The 19,455-nt window shown below is 34.4% G+C and overlaps 2 protein-coding genes across 2 annotated transcripts; both read right to left on the reverse strand.

Moving 5' to 3' along the window:
- Positions 1-10,850: 10,850 nt before the first annotated feature.
- LOC133682991 (vegetative cell wall protein gp1-like) lies at positions 10,851-12,194 on the reverse strand. The gene has a single exon (XM_062106514.1). The coding sequence runs from the start codon at positions 12,192-12,194 to the stop codon at positions 10,851-10,853; it is 1,344 nt and encodes a 447-aa protein (XP_061962498.1).
- Positions 12,195-14,575: 2,381 nt separating this feature from the next.
- On the reverse strand, positions 14,576-16,622 carry LOC133681396 (uncharacterized). Its single transcript, XM_062104433.1, has 4 exons — positions 16,294-16,622; positions 15,939-16,199; positions 15,123-15,282; positions 14,576-14,929 (listed from the first exon to the last, which is right to left on the reverse strand). The coding sequence occupies exons 1-4, from the start codon at positions 16,516-16,518 to the stop codon at positions 14,751-14,753; spliced, it is 825 nt and encodes a 274-aa protein (XP_061960417.1). The 5' UTR covers positions 16,519-16,622; the 3' UTR covers positions 14,576-14,750.
- Positions 16,623-19,455: the final 2,833 nt, after the last annotated feature.

Consider the following 19,455-nt stretch of genomic DNA (forward strand, 5'->3'; position numbering starts at 1 on the left):
TCTTATCAAAGGTTTCTTAACAAACTTTTGATTTGAAGAGAAAAGAGGAAGTCATATTGCTCAATGGCAGACATAGAATAGCTATCATGCAACTCCAGAAATTACACTTTTGCATAGATGGAGCTTGCAAATGACATTACAAGTAAAAGGACAGGTTCTCCTTAATTTGCATTCTTGCCAGTTCACTTTCCACCACGAAGCATTCAGCATTGAACAAGCTCTTTTGTTTGTATTATCTATGGTGGGTGACAACTAAATTAATTGGAAATTCACTTAACGTTTCCCCAAGCTATCGCCATCACTGATCATACTATGAACAGAGAGATTTAACGTTAACTGATCAGTTCAGTTAACAGGAATCTGGATGGAGGAGATCACAAGCTAGGGGGATCGCCATAGCCCTTAGTGCACCCCAACCAGTATAGATGAATAGGAAAAAGAAAAACTTGCAACAATAACCATGGAATTTGCAGGTGATGATGTGAAACTTTCTTTGCTTTTTCCTTCTGTACTTTGGACCCAAAAATATCCTTATCCAATGGCAATAAACGACACTCCTCCCTCCATCATGATAAGGTACAGGTAGATATTCTAATTAAGTTAGGCCTCCGATTGCACAAAATAATTAATATCCTTTCTGCAACGCCTAACAGTTGCCAAACTTCTTGTCTATGAGGGCTTAGCTTGGAAAGTTGAACGAAACAGTTGGATCCGGCTCCTCCAAGCTACCATGCGATATATGAAGCTGGTTGGATAGAAAGCTAAAAGTGTTAGCACAATTGTCATGCTATGCTTGTAAGTTTGTGCAGTCCCAGTTCGGTTTCCAGTTGGAAGCTGTGTGAACCTGTCTTGGACTTGATAAAAAGTCAAGTCTTCAATGAGGACTAGATAAGAGCAGCTACTGCATGCCTATGGCTGATGATGGCGCTGTTGGACGATAGACACTGGTGTTCGAAGGTAGGTCATTGTCCCAGTAGTTTGAATTTAGAAACTCAATACGAGTAATTTGTGCTCACAACTAGTTTTGTGATGAGCAAAAGCCCTAATTGTCTTCAAACATTAATTTTGAATTAAATTCCCCATTGCAAATCTGATTAAGATTGTAAGCCATCACATGCTGCCGAGAATCATCCTTAATTATTCTTCTCTTATTAGTGTGTGAATGGTAATGTGAGTTTTTTAATTGAAAATTAATTAAAATGATTTTTTTTTTATATTAACATCTTAAAACTATAAAAAATACCAATCAGTGGCTGGGTAATTGCTATATACAAGTAATTTATACACGTATCCGCAGCTTGTAGTATTGGGATTAGCGGGTTGCCCATTAAAATAAAATTAAAAAAAAAAACCCTTAGCTAGCTGCCTCGTCTTCTGTCTTTCAAATAATTGAACCATTAGTTTTCTGCCTTTTATGGTGACACGTGGAAGAGCTAGAAGCTAGCTAGATTCTCAAGGACAAATCAGACATTCAGAGGTGGAATGTTCCATGAAAAATGATATCCTAGCCTGGAATAGGTGTTCAACAAGAAGTGACCGAGGGGAAACAAATAGCGAGCGGAGACATGGAGAGTTTTATTAGTTACAGTGCAGCTATTAGTTCTTGGCAAGTTGTCACTTCTCATCATGCAGCAAAAGGTATCGTCGGTGTAGTTTATTAAAAAATAAGGAAGGAAAAGATATTTATTTCAGACAAGAAAGAAATACTTTATTCTTTAGTAAGTTTGTAATATTATTATATAGATATTTATAATATCAAAATATAATATTTGACATTTAATACGTTAGTAAGATTAATTTATTTTTAAAATTAATTTATTTATTTAATTTTTATAATTAATTTTGATATTTGTGACTGTTAGGATAAAATTAAATAATAACTATTCAATTTAACTTGAAATATAATTGTTTTATTAAAAATCATATAGTTTTATTAACAATTATAATATTAGCAGACATAATGTTAGATTGAGAAGTAGTTAATTGATGGTTGTAAAGATTCTAATGATGATAAGTTAGATATTTTGAGTTGGTGAAAGTATAATATGTTTTGAAATATAAAATTCTTTCAAAGGTTTCACAACAAATGCTAGCTATTCTTATATCGACAATGACTTTCAAATCAATTCTTAGTATTGGTGGGAGTATGCTTAACCAATTTTGAAGTTTATTTTTTTATCTCTAGCAACAATTCAAACACTTATTTATTATCAAATTTGGTTGTATTATAGACCAATTATAATTTACATTAGAGCTTTGATGAATGATATTGAAACTTGCAAAAACATTGAGTTAGATAATTTATCTTATAAACTTAAATCTTTTATTTTATGGTTTATTAATCCATGCATTTTTAATCTAACATGTCTAATTTGTTATTTTATAGAATTCGGTGAAAAGGGGTGGTAGCTAACTTTGATTTTTTGAGTGTAAATAATCATTAATGCCTCATTTCTAAATGATAAATTGATAGTTGCATACTAATGTTGCAGGATATGGGAGACGTTTTCCATTCCTAAATTCTCAAATGTTGCAGGATTTGTGTGTGATCATTACGTCCCTTTGTTTTTGTATTTACAGGATGTGTATATATTTTGATATAAATCGAGGATCTTTTCATCTCCTCAATAAATATTTTTTATGTTTTTATTAGTGATAGGAATATTTGCAGGATGTGTTTCATTAAATGATTTAGGTTACTCTTAGGATTTTTGCATATGATGTTAACCTATGTTTCATTAAATTGCCCGAGTGGATTTGGCCATAAAAAACCCACATGTTTTGCTAGTTTTACTCCTTAAGAAAACAAACTGAAATTGACCGGTGTAAACCGGTTTCTGGTTTGAACTGGTTTTGAATACATAAAAAAGCCAAGTGCTGTGTGATTTTGCTAGGTCTTGATGAATGCCTTGAAACAATATCACTCGCAGGCTCCAAATCTCCAGGAGCAGGTGCTTTGGATTCTAACCGAAGCGATCTGATCCAATCCTTGAGCTATGTGGGCCCCGCATAGCCTGGGGGGTCACTTTGGTCCCTCCTGATGACAACGAAACCTCTTTTTGAGTGGCAGCGAAAGCAAACATGGAAAAGGAAAAGGAAGAACGTATTATCCAAATACAAAATTGATTTAGCACATTAGAATGTCTAGCGGAACAAGAGATTTTGTGTGGTCCAAGTTGTTCGGCAGCATAATTCAACCTTTTCATACATGCTTCTGCTGCTTTCAAATAATGGTTTCTCTAATCTCTGGCTCAATGCCCTACTAAAGGAAGCACTTTATAAAATCGTAATTGACTCTACATAAAAATTCCATGTGCAGAGTCAATGGCCTGTCAAAAAGTCTTGAGAGAAAAGGGGGAAATGTTCCTTTTTTCTTACTTAGCTAATCCCCAATCAATAAAACAAACAAATGCACGTTGCATTTTGTTTGCGTAGCACTTTCTTAAGTGAAAACTTGATTGATAATTCGTCTGAGTAAAGCTGGTCATAAACCCTAAAGTAATTTGACCTTGGCTCGATCCTTCAGCAGCAAGTTACAACGCCCAGAACACCCGAAAACTGTTAACGTACGGTGATGTCTATTGACTCCACTGCAGCATATCTAGCTTAAATCCCTTTGTTCTCTACCGTACATAACAGGCAAATCCACCCCTGATCAGCACCTGAGCTAGCCCAGGTGGCTATAATCATGCAGGTATGTGGCATTGCTTTCCGGTCCCCTTCTTTATGTCAAAGAGCTAACTATCTGCATCTTGTCGAATTCTTGTCCTAATTTTTCCTTTTATCTTCCTCCTCAAAATCTTCTGCATTATTATTATAGGCCATGGCAGAGTCTCAAAGTAACCAGGGCCAGAAATTGTTATGAGCCATGACTGTCAACAGGTGCATCGTATCTGTTATCTGAGGCACATGCAAGGCTTTTTAACGACACCAGTGAATTAAAGCCCCACTCAAAAAGGTTTTCATAACAGAAGTTTGTGGGCCAATTATAGTGGAACCACAAGAAGCATCCTAGCTATTGGCTCATTGTGTTGGAGCTGCTATTCCCCATTTAAACCCTCACCAATAAATTATTGCCAATAGAACAAATTAAGGAGATGGTGTCAAAATTAATTGCGTGACTGGCGAAGAATCAACATATATATCCCGTCTGATTTAATGTAAATATGAGAAAAATATAGTGGAATGATTGAACTGGCAATTAATTTAAGAGATTATACTGTGGAGAGTACTCAAGAGTTTGGATTTGGCAGGGGTGCCCAGCTCCTCAAGGTTTAAAGATTTATATAATGTGATTCTTATATTATTTTTCTAGTATGAAATATAGCAATTTACTAGATTAATGGTACCGCGCTATGACATGACATCGGCTGTAATATTTTTTATCAATTAAAAAGAGATATTTGGAAGACACAAATGTATTTTAAAAAGAAAATCAATGGATCAATTTAATATAAAAAGAATGATGGGAACCTGAAAAAAAAATCACCGAAATGAAAAGGACAACAAAGTTAAGATTTCAGCAAATCAAATGACAAAAAAAAGATAAAATACTAGAAGAAAAGGGAAAAAAATCTTGAGCCAACTTAAATAAGCATGTTAAATATGCAAGTTAGGTCAAGTGACCGGAATAAGCTAGCAAAAAGAAAATAAAAAAAAATTATTCTAAATAAATTAAATATAAAGAAATAAAATTTAAAAAAAAAACAAGAAACTAAGCAAGCTAATCAAATTTTATAACTTAAATTATGCAAATGAGATAATTTAATAGAAAACAAACTGGAAAGATTAGAAAGCTCAATTTTAAAATAATCCAATGCTAAACTATAAAATGTAATAAATATTAAATTTATTAACCTTTATTTTGATAAATCATTTTTATATATAAATGAGCAGAATTTGTCAAAAAAAAAAAAAAGGAAAACAGCTCCACATATCCTTATGTTTTAGAGGTTATATCTTCAATTTATCCTTAAAAACTTATTATGTCCTCAATATATTTCTCTATTGAATTTTCACAATCAAAACTAACGAAAGTGTATATATCACGTGATTTGCATATGACAAAGTCCAAATTCTATATATCTAAAATATCAATAATATAAATTTTATAAATAATTTTCCAGTTGAGTGAAAAGTAATATAAGAAAAATATAAAAATAATAAGAATCTAATTTAATAATATGATGTATTTTTACTATTTTTGGATTTTAACATAATTATTTTTTTGGGATTTTTTAAATCATTTCAGAGTTTTCATATATATAAAGTAATAATATACTATATAGGTACTTAGGAGTGAATATATATTTAAGAAGCTTAATTTTATGTTATTTAAGGTTTTATATGGTTAATAAATGGTAAAATAATAGAAAAGGGGGATTAACCTATTTTTTAGGTTTTAATATATAATTTTCTTTCTTTAATAATTCCTTCAATGTTTATTCTTAATTAGTGATAATGGAATTCATATATTAGTGTTGGAGATAGGCCACAACGTTAATAATTAATGCATGAAAGGCACAATAACTAATAATTGTTTTTTTTTTAATAAGTTCGTGTAATCAACAGTAATAAATAAATTTGTAGGTATAATCAAGTTGCTGGAATTTCCTAAAATCCCCTTTCACTCATCCCATGGTTTGTATCAAATTAAAAAATTAAGAAAACAACGCTGCTGGGAAAACTCTGTATGATCACTAATCAAATTCTTTTGTTCACGAAAATGTTTTCTTTCATAAGGGTTTGTTCTTAATAAGACAGCATAAATGAACGTCATAAATTGTCTTGTCCAAGCTCACAGGGAGACCCACGTTCCGGGGCTCGGTCAGGTCTTAAAAACATGAAAGCTGACAAGGTTTCGACGCAACAAGCCTGGTCCGGAGTCCCAGCGGCCCAATCAATCTATTTTTATAGACCCAGTTAGAGTCTAACTCAGCAGGCACAGGCCAATCTCTAGATCGTGATTTTAGCCCAGGCCCCAATCCGGTCCTACGCTACTGTTTCATACACAGTTCCCCAATCTTTCTTATCCTTTTCTTTCTTTTTAACGAGAGTTCCCTTCTTTTCTTGACCGTAATAAATCTTTGTTTGATTCTCAAATGAATTAATTATGACTTAGGATCCCTTTTTTTATATAAAAAAAATCTAAGAAAAACATTTTTGTATGGAAAATATTCTCCTATATTAAAAAAATTATTTTTCTATAAAATAAATTATTTTTTTTATTGATGATGCTTGAATAACAAGATATTAGTGGTGGTGATTATGATAGTAATATTAGTATTGATTATAATTATGATGGTAGTATTTGTTAAAGGAAAGTTAGCTAGACATTTAAAGCTAGCAGATTATATATCTTCTATAGCTTTAATAAGTAATTTCTTTGTTTGTAAATCTTTTTTTATTTAGGATATGCTAGATGTTAGGCTAATTGTATGTGGTATTCTGAATGTTCTAAAGGTTAGAAATCAACTTGTATGAATTTTATAATTTTGTATTTTTCTTAAATAATGAAAACTCTCTATTGATAGAAAGTAGTTTTCTTCAAAAGCTTTCTAAGTTTAATATGGTACTAGAGCCATGATTTTGATTCCCCTCGTGTCTCTTGCTCATAAGTCTAGTTCAGTTCTTTTTTCTTAGTCATTGAACAAGTCATATATTTTTTAATGACAACAACTACTTAACCTGATAATTCCACTTCAAATTATTTATCAAAGGCAAGGATTTATGAGACCATATTGAGGGCATCAACCCTGCTTCTAATAAAGATAAAGACAAGGATTTGTAAGACAATGGAAAGTTAAGGATGCCCAAATCATGACATGATTTCTCGAATCTATAGAACATAAACTTGTATTTAATCTCCAACCCTTTAATATTGTTGCCAAAATGTGAACTTACCTAAAAACTTTCTACGGTCAGCACAATAATGCTCGTCAATTCTAGCTTGAACTTGAATTGGTCAATCTCAAACAAGACAGTCTTTTTATCTTTGATTTTTACTTTAGTTTCATGAATTTTTTAACTAAATATATTGATATTGTGTCTACTACCTTACCTCACAAAAGCCCTTACCTTTGGATTATTTGGTCATACTCATTCATCTCCTTCATTGCATCAAGAATCTCCCCTTCACTCAATTATTTGGTCATACTCCGACCTATTTTACTTTTTATATTTTTTGATGTGTGTTATGTTCATCTTCCTACACTCGAATGCACAAAACTCATGGCTCAGTCTGTCCAATGTGATTTTCTAAGATATTTTATACACTAAAAAGGTTTTCTTTGTTAAGATCAAGATCTAGGTTGTATTTGGATTTCTAGAAATGTAATCTTTCTAGAAAACCAATATTTCTTTCAAATTCATCATGATCCTATTTACCTTTAAATTTTTTTCTGTCATTATTTGCTAACTATTTTTTCATATTCGATAACTCTTAAGTCTTTCCTAGTACATTAGTGACAATCTGGTTCCCCCCATCAACTTAGATTCCAGCACTTCTTGAGTCCCTTTCAGATCATCCCCTGACTGTTGATTCTGTTTAAGCAACTGCACTCACTCCTCTCAGGTATAGTACTTGAGTTCATAGACCCCTATATAGGTTTGGTTTTAAAAATCCTTTATCTTTAACAACCACTTTGTCTTCGATTTTTATTCCCTCAAGTTACAAACAGACAATGGTATATGGGTGTTGGTGAAAAGCTATTGAAACAGAATTTCTAGCACTAGAAGAAAACCACACCTGGGATGTTAATGTTTCCTCCATCTATGAAACATATTAAGAGTAAATGGATGTTTTCTATTAAGCTTCATTTTGATGGATCCATAGATCATTACATATTGAGAATATGGCCTAGACCATGATGATACATTTACACCAGTCACCAAGATGATCACCATGCGTATAATCATAACCCATGTGGCCTCTCAATCCTGACCTTTACATCATATGGATGTTAAGAACGCATTTCTACATGGTGGTCTCAATGAGAAAGTTTACATGAAACTTTCATATGGTATGCTTACTTCTTCACCTACTAATGTTTGCAAACTAAACCTTTTTTATCATGGTTTGAAATAGACATCAAAAGCATGGATTGAAAAATTTTACACCACTCTCCTTGAGTTTTCATTTACTCAGAGTCAGTACGACTCCTTTTTTTTTTAGCAGAGAACATCTAATTGCATAGTCTCCATCCTTGTTTATGTAGATGACATTATTGTCTTTGGTTCTGATATGACAGTTATCTCTAATATTAAAAAATTATTATATCCTTCTTTTCACATGAAAGACCTTGGGCAACTCACCTATTTCTTGGGGTTAGAGGTGCATCACTAACTTCAAAGTATTTTTTTAAAATCAGAACAAGTATATTTAGGATCTCACTCATTTAGCATGACTCACAAAATATCTACCTTTATGTGTTCTATATTGTCAGCAAGTTCATGCTAGCCCCTTCTGAAATCCCCACCTCATTGTCGTCTACCATATCATTCGATACATTATTGGCACATGTAGTTATGACTTATTCTTTCCTGGTTGTTCTTCACTCCAGTTACAAATATATTGTGATACTGATTGGCATGGTTGCTTAACACTAGAAAATCCACTACTAGATGGTGCTTATTTCTTGTTAATGCTTTTATCTCTTATAAATACAAGAAGCAAGATTGTGTATTTAAGTCCTCTATTAAGGTAGAGTATCGTGTCATGATTATTGCCTGCTCCAAAATCATCCAGCTATGTGGTCTCTTCACAAAGGTTGATTTCTCTCAGGTTCACTCTACTCCACTACATGCTAACAACATTGATGCCATCCAAATTGTTGTCAACCCCGTCTACCATGAGCGCACAAAGCACATAGAGGTTGACTACCATTCTATTCAAAAAGCCTTTGACCGTAAAGTTATTACCCTTGCACACGCCTCCACTACTCTACAGATCTTGGATATCTTCACCAAAGCTATGACACGTCAATTACATCATTTTCTTGTTAGCAAATTGATGTTTGTAGATTTGCCAGCATTAATTTGAAGGGGGGATGTTAGAAGAGTGTGTTGGCCATTTAAAGCCAACATATTCTATATCATATTCTATACCTTTTACAACTTTGACAACTAATTTATTTGTTAGTAATATATTAGTTGTAGGCTAATTGTGTATGGTAATTTTGATGTTCTAAAGGTTAGAAATTAGTTTTTATAGATTTTATACTCTTGTACTCTTTTTATACAATGAAAACTCTTCATCAAGATAAAGTAGTTTTTTTTTCAAAAGCTCTCTCAGTTTAACAATATTTACGGTAATAGTTATGATAATGTTAGCGGTAATGGTATTAATTGTAGGATGATAGTTGTTTTAGTAGTGGCAATATGATTAGATAGTGATTGTAATGATGTTTACTTTAATCACAAGATGGTGGCAGGGGCAACAACAATAATGACTAATAGTGGTAATTGTTATTGTGGTGGTGATGGTGGTGATAGTGATGAAAATGATAATGCATTAGCTGTCACATAGATAACCAAGAGGTAATGACACGTAGTGTTGTTTATAATAATAGAGTGGTGGTTGTTGTGGTGGTGGTGGAGGAAATGGTGTTAGGGAGTTATGGTATGGTAGTGATAAAATGATGGTTATATTGATAATAAAATGTTAGTGAAATAATAATAATATCGGTGATATGAGTTGTTGTTGTTGTAATGATAATGGTGGTGGTGGTGATGGTGTTAATAATAAATATTAAAGTGGTTAAGTTATGGTGTTAATGTATATTGTGAGTGGACAATATCAAGAAAAATACTCTTGTCCTTTTTTTATGCTAAAATATATTCTTAATTCATGTTGTTTAAGGATTGAAGAATTTCATTGACTTATTTTGCAACGATTTGTTATGAACTTAAAAATAGAGGAAGATATATTTCTCAATACAAACAAATCCTTAATCCTTAAAAAAAAATTACTAAATTGAGGATGATTAATAGTAACCAGAGAGTTATTTAATTATTTATTATACTATTAGGATTAATTAATTAGTTTCTATGTACCTTATAATTAATTCTTCTCAAATTTGCTCATTGGGGGTCATTATTTAGCTTTCCAAACATAGCAATCACATTGTAGCTGGAAATCCTTGAAAGCTTAAGTTGGTTAGTAGGTGTATATATTTTCTGTTATTGTCCAGTGTTCAAATATTAAGAGAGATTATAAGAGGAAAAAAAAACAGTAATTTGGATGTGGATTCTTACTTAAAACCTTATCTGAGATGAATTTAGATTTAATACTCTACATAAGATGGCTTAAAGCCATCTTTATTATTAAGATAAAAAAGAAAAGAAAAGAAAGTAGTTGAAAAGAATGAACGAACAATCAACACTTCACTTAAACAAGTGGGTATAAGATTCTTCTACTAAGAAACCAAAATTCGAATCCGTCATTCTATGAAAAAAGAAGAGAAATCCAGGGTTTTTTTATCCTCCATGTTCTTGTTTGCTGTGAATTTGAATTGCAAGACAAGAGAGAAATAATGATTTGTTAAATTCATAAAGGAAAACTGTCATACAGTAGGAACTTACGAGTAGATATAAGTGCAAATTAATACAAAGCAAACTTGCTGACTTATTAGATACCCACTTACATATATATATATTTCAGGTTCGCCTCTACCAAAGGCAGGGCAATGGACTAAACTTCTTCTGCAATCCACAAAAAGTGGTACGCAACAATGAAGAATAGAATCCATGCCCTTTTCTTCTCATCACTCGGTTACTTGTATTTATTTTCACAGTATAATATCGTATGAAGACATAAAATCACAAATTTTTTGTTTCTTTCTTTATCCCTTTCAACTTTGGTAGCCATTGCCACGGTCCTTGACATGGAATCCAGCAGAACCAGAAGGTTTTCTGGAGAGAGCAACATGCACCCCAGGATCATGATAACTGCATGAAGAATTGTAAACGATTGAGTTGTTAACACCTTGCACATTACTGTTCATAAATGTACTCATAGGAGATGGCCCCGTTGATCTTCCTTTGTGGTTCTTGTCCTTCTTGCTGTTGCCTTCTTCACCACTGCTGCTCTGGCTTCCCCAATCACTGCCTTCACTTCTAGGATTACCCTTCTTGTTGAGAGTATGAGAATTGCCTTCAAAAAAATGTTTCTTCGGAGAACGGATTACTTCCATGAAAGCACCTTTGTTTTCACCAGCAATTGTAATTACCCTCATGCCAACACCCTCAGAATCTGAAGAAATCTTCTTGCCGCTACCTTTCTCCTTTGTTTGATCTTTGGCAGTTTCTGGCTTTGCAAGACGCGCAATGCCAGAGCTGAGACTGTCTGCAAAGGCCCTCAGCGAATCACCTGCCTCCTTAGGCTTGTCAATAATCTTCTGAACCAACACAGTTTTTGGCTCTGCTACTAATGGAATCTTGGGTTCGAGATCAGCGTCAGATTTTACTCGGGAAGGTGGAAGTGTTAGAGGAGAAGGTGGTGGAGCAGTGGGCTTAGGCTTAGGTGACTGGGGTGGGGTTTGAACTGTAGGCTTGACGATTCTTAGAGATGGTGTAGGGCCAGGCACACGAGCTGCACTGGTGGTTACAGCTTTAGTGGCTGGAGAATTTGGCACCGAGGATGTGACTGTCGCTGGCGCAGGGGCAGGAGAGCTTGGCGCTGAGGATGTGGTTGACACTGGCCTAGTGGAAGGAGAAGTTGAGACGGAAGCAGATGGAGCTGGTGTAGAAGCTGGAGAGGTAGGAACTGAAGACGAAGTACGTGATGGTTTGAGGGTTGGAGAAGGTGGCAGTGAAAAAGTAGCGGGTGGAAACACTGTGGAAGTTGGGACAGGAGAAGTTGGCACTGAAGATGAAGGAGCAGGTGCCCTTGGAGCTGGGGATGTTGGTAATGATGCAACACCACCTGCAGCTTTTACAGCTGGAGATGTTGGAACTGAAGCAATACCAGCGGCAGGTGGCACTGTCGCAGCAGAAGGAGGTGGTGCGGGAGTGGGTTCTTGAGGCTGTGTTGGCACAGGCTGAGGCAGAGCAGTAAGCCTAAATGAAGGTCGAGCAAGAGCTGGACGGGGTTGCGGAGGAGGCGACTCTGGAGTTGGGGTTGGAGCAGGGGCAGCTGGGCGAGCTATTGATGGCAAACGGAACCATGGGCGAGGCGGGGCAGGTTGGTTTGACATGTCGAGGAGAGATTTTGGATTTTAGAACTTGACAGATAAGAAACGCAGGAATGAATACAAGTATAGAATATAGATGATTAATGCATGCGAGTTGTTATTTATAGTGTTATAATTTTATAATCGATGGACCTTAAGCTAGCTTGACATAGAAACAGAAAAAAAAGGGGGGAAGCCATGCGGAATCCACTCTATTGCATACAGAGAGATGAAAGGAATAAGGGAAAGGCATCAGATTCAGAAAGCACATACAGCTGACATTGGCTCGCCCACAATCTAAGATTGGTATCAACTAGTCATATAGAAACTTGGCTTTTCAGGCATGATGGAATGACTTCTCTGGTTTCATGGGGGATCATTGGATTGAATTAAGTAATTGAAAAACGAGTCAGAAGGTAGACGCTTGTTTTCCAAAACTGATAGAAATCCACCTCATGTGTTAGTATTAACATTATGAAGAAAAACTGAGCAGGATCCTGCCATCATTTTCTAAAATGTTCCTTTCACTTTGGTGCGAGCTTTTGAGTTCACCAATCGAAAAGAATAGCATATGCCATTTTAAATTGTTTGAATTTTTAGTGACTGCTATAGGAGATTCAACTCCCAGCCCCTCCTTCGAAGCCTGGCTACAAATTAAGTTCCACCTCGGCAAACTTTTAATTAACATCATCATCATCATCGACTTTTTTGGTGCATTGTTCTGCATTTTCTTGCACTTCTCTTGCTGGGATCATAGCAGCCGTTCCTTTCCAAACATGGTAACGGCTGTCCACCAAACTCATATTGACTAATGAGCATATTCACGCTGTGCTTATTGCGGCTTCACTCTACTCTCCCTGTTTCCCATTGTTACAAGGCGAATCAGAATTTGTCAATTTGTTTTGTAGTTAGTGACCACAAAGCATACTGTAATAATATTCTTGAAATCCCCTAGAGGATTTTAGTACCGTAGCTGTCTATGTATTCATCTTCCACTTTGCTTGCTAGATTTAGCCATTGCGATTCTTTCCGTCTTTGTTTTCCATTTCGAACTTCGTTTACCTCACGACGCTTCAAGATTTCCCTTCCATCAAAATAATTAAGGGTGTTAAAATAGCTGAGAGAGGATAGAGAGAGGTAGCAATGGTTGACGGTGACTGGAGATACACCAAAGTTCTCCATTGTTGTAAAAGAAAGGAAAAGAACGTCAGAGGTGTCCAGGGAATATCTACCCTATCTCTTCGTAACTACTTAGGAGTCGCAAAGGTTGTAGAATCTTCTTTTACAAGTCCCCTTCAAATATTATTTTAGTAGCTTCAAATGAGATCAAGAAAATTGTGGTTGAGAGAACACCAATGAAATATGTCAGAAGAGAGATTCTAGAATAGAATATTAGGCAAAAACTCTTCATCTGGAAGTATCAATCAATGTTATATTTGGGTTCGTTTAATCTAATTATACAGCAAAAATATTTTAAATGCATTACATTGACTATGGGTGTGATGTGATATATATATGGCAGCTACAGATTTTGGTATCCAGACCCAGTAAATCAAGCTTATTAAGAGGGTTTTTGAAGAAGTGTTAACACTTATTTTTTAAAATATTTTTTGTTTGAAATATATTAAAATAATATTTTTTATTTAAAAAAAATTATTTTTAAAATTAGCAAATTAAGAAGATCTCAAAACACAAAAAATAAAATAATTTAAAACAAAAAATAAAATAATTTTAAAAAATACACTTTTAAAACACAAAAATTCACAAGCTCTCTTAATCTATCATTGCAGTGGGCAGGGACATTTCATTGCATTTATCAGTTTATTTTCTTTTGCACCATATACCTTCATTCTGATAGATTCTTTATGTGTCTATGAACTGCTAGCGCCCTTTATGTAAATTAATTGGCACCAGGGGAAATAAAAATCTTAGTTGTATATGTATGAAATCTTGAAATGCATTTGAACTTTCAGATATAATTTACAGGGCACATGAAGGTCAACACATTTGTTGGATTTGCAGATCGAACACATTAGGGAAGGACAAATGCAGATACTAATGGGTGCTGATGAGCTAAACCAATTTTCTTGTAATCTAATGATCTTGAAAGAAATTTGCCTTGGTCTAATTCTCAACTCCTTCAACAGAGAGAGATTCTTCACTGTCATGCCGTACTGCTACATTTCAATAAATTGCAGATTCTCTTCCTGTAATTTTGATTTTAAAAAAATGGTAAAAGCATAGCCTGAGAAAAAAGAAGAAAGCAGTTGCATATGAACTGAGCAAGTACTTCTGACATTCTTTTGCCGAACATTAGCTGATACCATGAGAAGAGTTATGGTAGGATTTCTGTTGAATCTACAACATTGTCCAAATGCTATTTCTTACGGATCGAGGAGCATCAATTGCATGGTAATGTATTTCTTTCTGCTTAATCATATATACTAATGACAAGGATACAGACAATCACAGTGGAAGTGGATGGAAAAATTTTCGAGTGCAGGTTATACAAGTGACCTGATATAGAGACAATATACCTGCCTGGATTGTAATAAAACTCACACTCGAGGCCTCTATGATTCAAGGCCATTTAGTGAATTCAAACACTTTAAAAACTATGTCAATTCCAGTGGGGACTTGCCACAAGAAGAGAACAACGTTAATTGCATTCAATGCAATGTGAAGGCTCCTTGCCGTTTCATTCCCTTTCTGCATTGCAGGGACTAGGGCGGCTGCTGCTGCCCATAACACCGTAATGCCTGTGACAATTAAAAACAGTAAGATCAGCTGATCAAGGCAGTTTCTCAGAAGTGAAAACCAGCAGCATGACTAAATTGAACAGCAATTTAGAAAACCTTATCCTATAACAGGCGAGTCAACCTACAAGAACCCTTGTTTCCCCTATCGGGTTATAATTTTGGATTTTGATAAACATAAACACTGGTGCTATACCTGCTCCTGCAAACAAATGAGGTCCAGGGAATAGCTTTCCTGTCCTAAACCATGTGTTGACTCCTCCGCCAATTGCTTCAAATACTCCAAATCCTAGCAATATTGATCCCGCGTTGAAGTGCCTGTCCCTGTAAGACCCTTTAATCAACTCCTTCCTCTCCTGTATTAGAAATATCAATGCCTTAGATAAACATATTCTCTCCTCGACTCCTTCAGAAATGCAATTGGTTAGGAAAATAAATGCCTCACAGAAGTCACACCATTTCAACATTCAAGCAATGCAATTCCTCAAAAAAACTTTCAAGCAATGTAGCATTAACAACAATTTATGTGTAATTAAGAAATCTACAAAGAATTTGAAAAGAATCACAATGGAACATTTTCACCCCAGCCAGGAGACCATGGTACTCCAAACAATTTTAGAAGTGATCTTTGTTATTATATGATAGGATGTGAATATGCAAACAACAAAGAGAGAAAAATAATTTCATCTCTTAGTTATATTAAACTAAATTTGGTAATATTGGAAGAAGAAATATACACCAATTCCTTCTTCGATAACATTGCATTAATCATGATTCGTTCTATTAACATATCTAAATCGTATTACTTTATGATATGCCAAACATATCATTAGGTATCAATGGCATTCACATATAAAAAAAAATAAAAAATAAAAAAAGTTGTCATATGCTTTGCAAATTGCAATCCTAACATTTTTCCTTCTCAGATGACTCCCTCAAATGGTAACTCACAGAAGGAATTCTGAATCACTACAATTAAAACTGTTCTTTTTTTTTAAGCCTGTAGCCTTACCTCACTGAGTTGCTGAATTTTGAGTTCAACAGGAGATGGTGCAGCTTCCACGGGTGTGCCTTCAGGAGTAACTGGGGTAGGTTTCACTTGCCTTTTAAGTTCACTGATCTCATTCTGTGTGGTCCTAACACGCCTCCATTGCCACCCCAAATATCCAGCCCACAAAGTGTAGAATAACAAACCACCCATGACAATGGGGTGGATAAGTGCAAATGACCTTCCCTCCAATATCCCAAACTCCCCACCAACAGCAAGCGCATCCTGCAGTCCAAAAAAAAAAGGGTTAGCTATTCAGTCCAGAAAATGATAAATTAGAGCAAAAGAGGATTTCTAAAACTGCTTGACAATGGCTTGCCTTTGTGTCTAAGAAGAAAGGTAATGCGAGCGATGCAGGTGAAAGAGAAGCTGAACTTAGATGCTGGATGGTTTCAGTGAAAAGCTTACGAGGGCTATGCGAGTCCTTTTTGCAGACATCTAACTTTGATGAGTTAGAAAGAAGAGGCATTTTTGAGTGGATAAATGGAGTATTATTCTTCTGAGCAAGAATTGGGAATTTTAGAAGGCCGAGTGTGGTGGCCATGCTGTCCTCTGTCGGTCTGTTGCCTGGGACAGGAAGATAGAGGAAGAGAGGATAAACTGGCTACAACAGAAGATAAGGAACTGAGATTTGCAAGACTTTTTCAAGCATTTGTTTTGGTTTGTAAGAAAATGGGCCCGTCTCTGTAACGACTACATGATTGCTGATCCATCTGTTCAGTTTGTAAGTTACAGTCTACTTTTGAAAACAGTGTTGTCATTTTGTAAAATGAGGCTTGGGCTGTGATGAAGACAACTTACAAGATTTATCAACATTTTAGATCATAAAAAAGATAGGCTCTCTCATGGGGTGGGTTCAGAACGTTGCTAGGGTCCATTTACAAGCTCTGTGAAAGAGTTGGAAATCGTTGCTGTGTTCTTCAAGTGATTTATGACGTCTGAGGATATTCCAAGGTTTTGGGCTTGCCTTGTAGTTCAGCCGGATCCAAAATGAAACGCTTCTGCTTTCTAAACTTTGTTATGGAGGGACAATCCTAGATTATTCTCTTGTAGCCTGTAGGCTTATGTAATTTGCTGTCTTTTGATATCTCCATTGATGTGTTTTGAAAACCTAATTTTGGTAAGGCTGTGAAGATCAAGTATTCTTAAAATCTATATTACAGCTCTTCTACTTCTAGTTCAATCTGAACTTAGACAGACACCTAAACCTAATCCTTCGTTCCCTCCATCGTTTTTAATTTATTCTATATAGCCACGGGATCATTTCAACCAGGTGGTAAACTTTATCTCTCTACCTTTCACGAATAATTTCAAATATTTCTTATTAAATCGAAAGGTTTTCTGATTAGATAGAAGCAAGAAAAATTGCAATGATTTCCCCTTTGATCTTAGCCTTTGGCTCAAGTCTAGGTTGTGTTCGGTTCTAAATTAAAAGGATTAAAAAAGGGTTTAGAAGTGCGGTAACGAGTGTTTATTTTTAATTTGGAAATATATTAAAATTATTTTTTATTTTTAAAAAATTATTTTTTACATTGGTATATTAAAATGATCTGAAAATATTAAAAATATATATTTATTTAAAACAAAAAAAAATATTTTTTTAAAAAAATATTTTTAAAATATAAAATCAAACCGACCCTCTATATTAACAACGACATTTCTTTAATCTTATTTGATGGGTTTTTTAAAGTAGTGAGGTAAAAAACTGGTGGTGGGGGAGGGAATTTGGGGTTTGTGCTAAAAGATTTATTCTCATTAATTTTTATTCAAATAAAGCATAGAACCCATAGCTATGCATTGTTTATTATTTATATTTACTGTGAATTTTATTTATTTTCTTTGACTCCATGTTAAATCCTAAGATTACCCTGATATGGGCACAAATCCTCTTCAAGTCAAGAATAAAAAATATTGATAGTCTAAAGACTGAATTTGGTAAGAATTACTCTTGTTGACAAAACTTACACGGAAAGAAATCAGTCTTTTGACTACGCAAGGCACCGATGACATTATAATTTCTAATGACACGATGGGTTATTTTTTTATATTTTTTTAAAAAATTCAATATATATAGATGTCAAAATAAATTTAAAAAAAATAAAAAATATATATTGCTGTAATATATAACTAAATAAAAAATATTTTAAAAAATAAATACTGCCGTGATAAGTGATGTATCTGATACAAGAGTCCGGAGAGGACTTTTTAAGTTCTACTTTCTCCTCCTCCTGACTAGAATTTAAAATGATTTATCTCTACAGAATTACCTAACATCTTGTCCTTGATTGATGCAGCTGGTGTATAGTAGGCATAAGAAAATGGGAAAGGAGAGTGGGCCTCGTGCCGGACTCAGTCGTGCTGGACCACCATCCACCTTTTCCACCAAAAGCAAGAACGTTCATGAGATGCCAGCAATTAAGTAAAACAACCGGTCCAGGGCATGGGCAGTAAGCTTCTTTTTAAATATCAGGTGCCCTCTCGGGTTTTGCGAAGAATGAAAGGATTGGTCTCCCCTCCAAGAAGGTTTCGGTAAAAGCTCATGAGTGTCCTCGGAATATCTATTATGTATTTTGTTTAAATGTTTTTACTGTATTTCACTTGTTATTGAATCGTAATAAAAAGAACAAAAATCAAATATTTGAATGTAAATAAACGGTATTTTTTATAGAAATCAAATGTTATTTTATATAATAATATTTATAAGTGTTTATAGTAAATTACTAGTTCACTTCTCTCACTACCATGCCTCGGGTTAGATTAAAAAGATTTTAAACATGAAAAAAATATTCACAGAAAATCTTTTGACATTATCATTCAACTCTGTCCAACGAGTCGAACTTCAAAACTTCCAACTTAACTTTTTTTTCAAGACCCTTGCATGCTAGGTCTCGGTGGCTTAACATGCAAGGGCGTTAAAAAAAGCCTTGGCATATGAGGGCTTGTATCAAGCTCGCGTTCTCTAATCAATTTTTTTATAAGGAGGATGACATGTTGTTTGTTTTCTAGTTTTTTTAAAAAAAAAACATGCGACATGTTACTTGTCAAGGCAGATGATACGTTGCCTTTCATGTCTAACTTAGAATTTAGCTACCACTATGGTGGTCAAAAAATCGTAAGGTAGGTTTTTTTGGGTTAAAAATTTATTTTTCAACCTACTTTCACCAAAAATATATCTAATAAGCATCATAAAAAATTTTACAAGTCGCCAGCTAACTTTAAAATACTTCAAAATCATCTAAGAAAACCAAAATTAACCGAATCTAAAAAATCAAAACAAAACTTGATTTTTATTTTTAGACATGTTTACCGGGAAACCCATTATCATTGAACTCCCCTTGACGAATAGAACCCGTTAACATCAAGTTTGATTATTTTTATTGTTGATATTGCGAAAACAAACTATTTTCTTTATTTTTCATTGTTTTCCGATAACTTTTTTTCTATTCTTTTTAATTTAGAGATTAAAAAAATAAAAAAATGA

Source organism: Populus nigra, chromosome 2 (genome assembly GCF_951802175.1).
Source record: "Populus nigra chromosome 2, ddPopNigr1.1, whole genome shotgun sequence".
Classification (NCBI taxonomy): domain Eukaryota; kingdom Viridiplantae; phylum Streptophyta; class Magnoliopsida; order Malpighiales; family Salicaceae; genus Populus; species Populus nigra.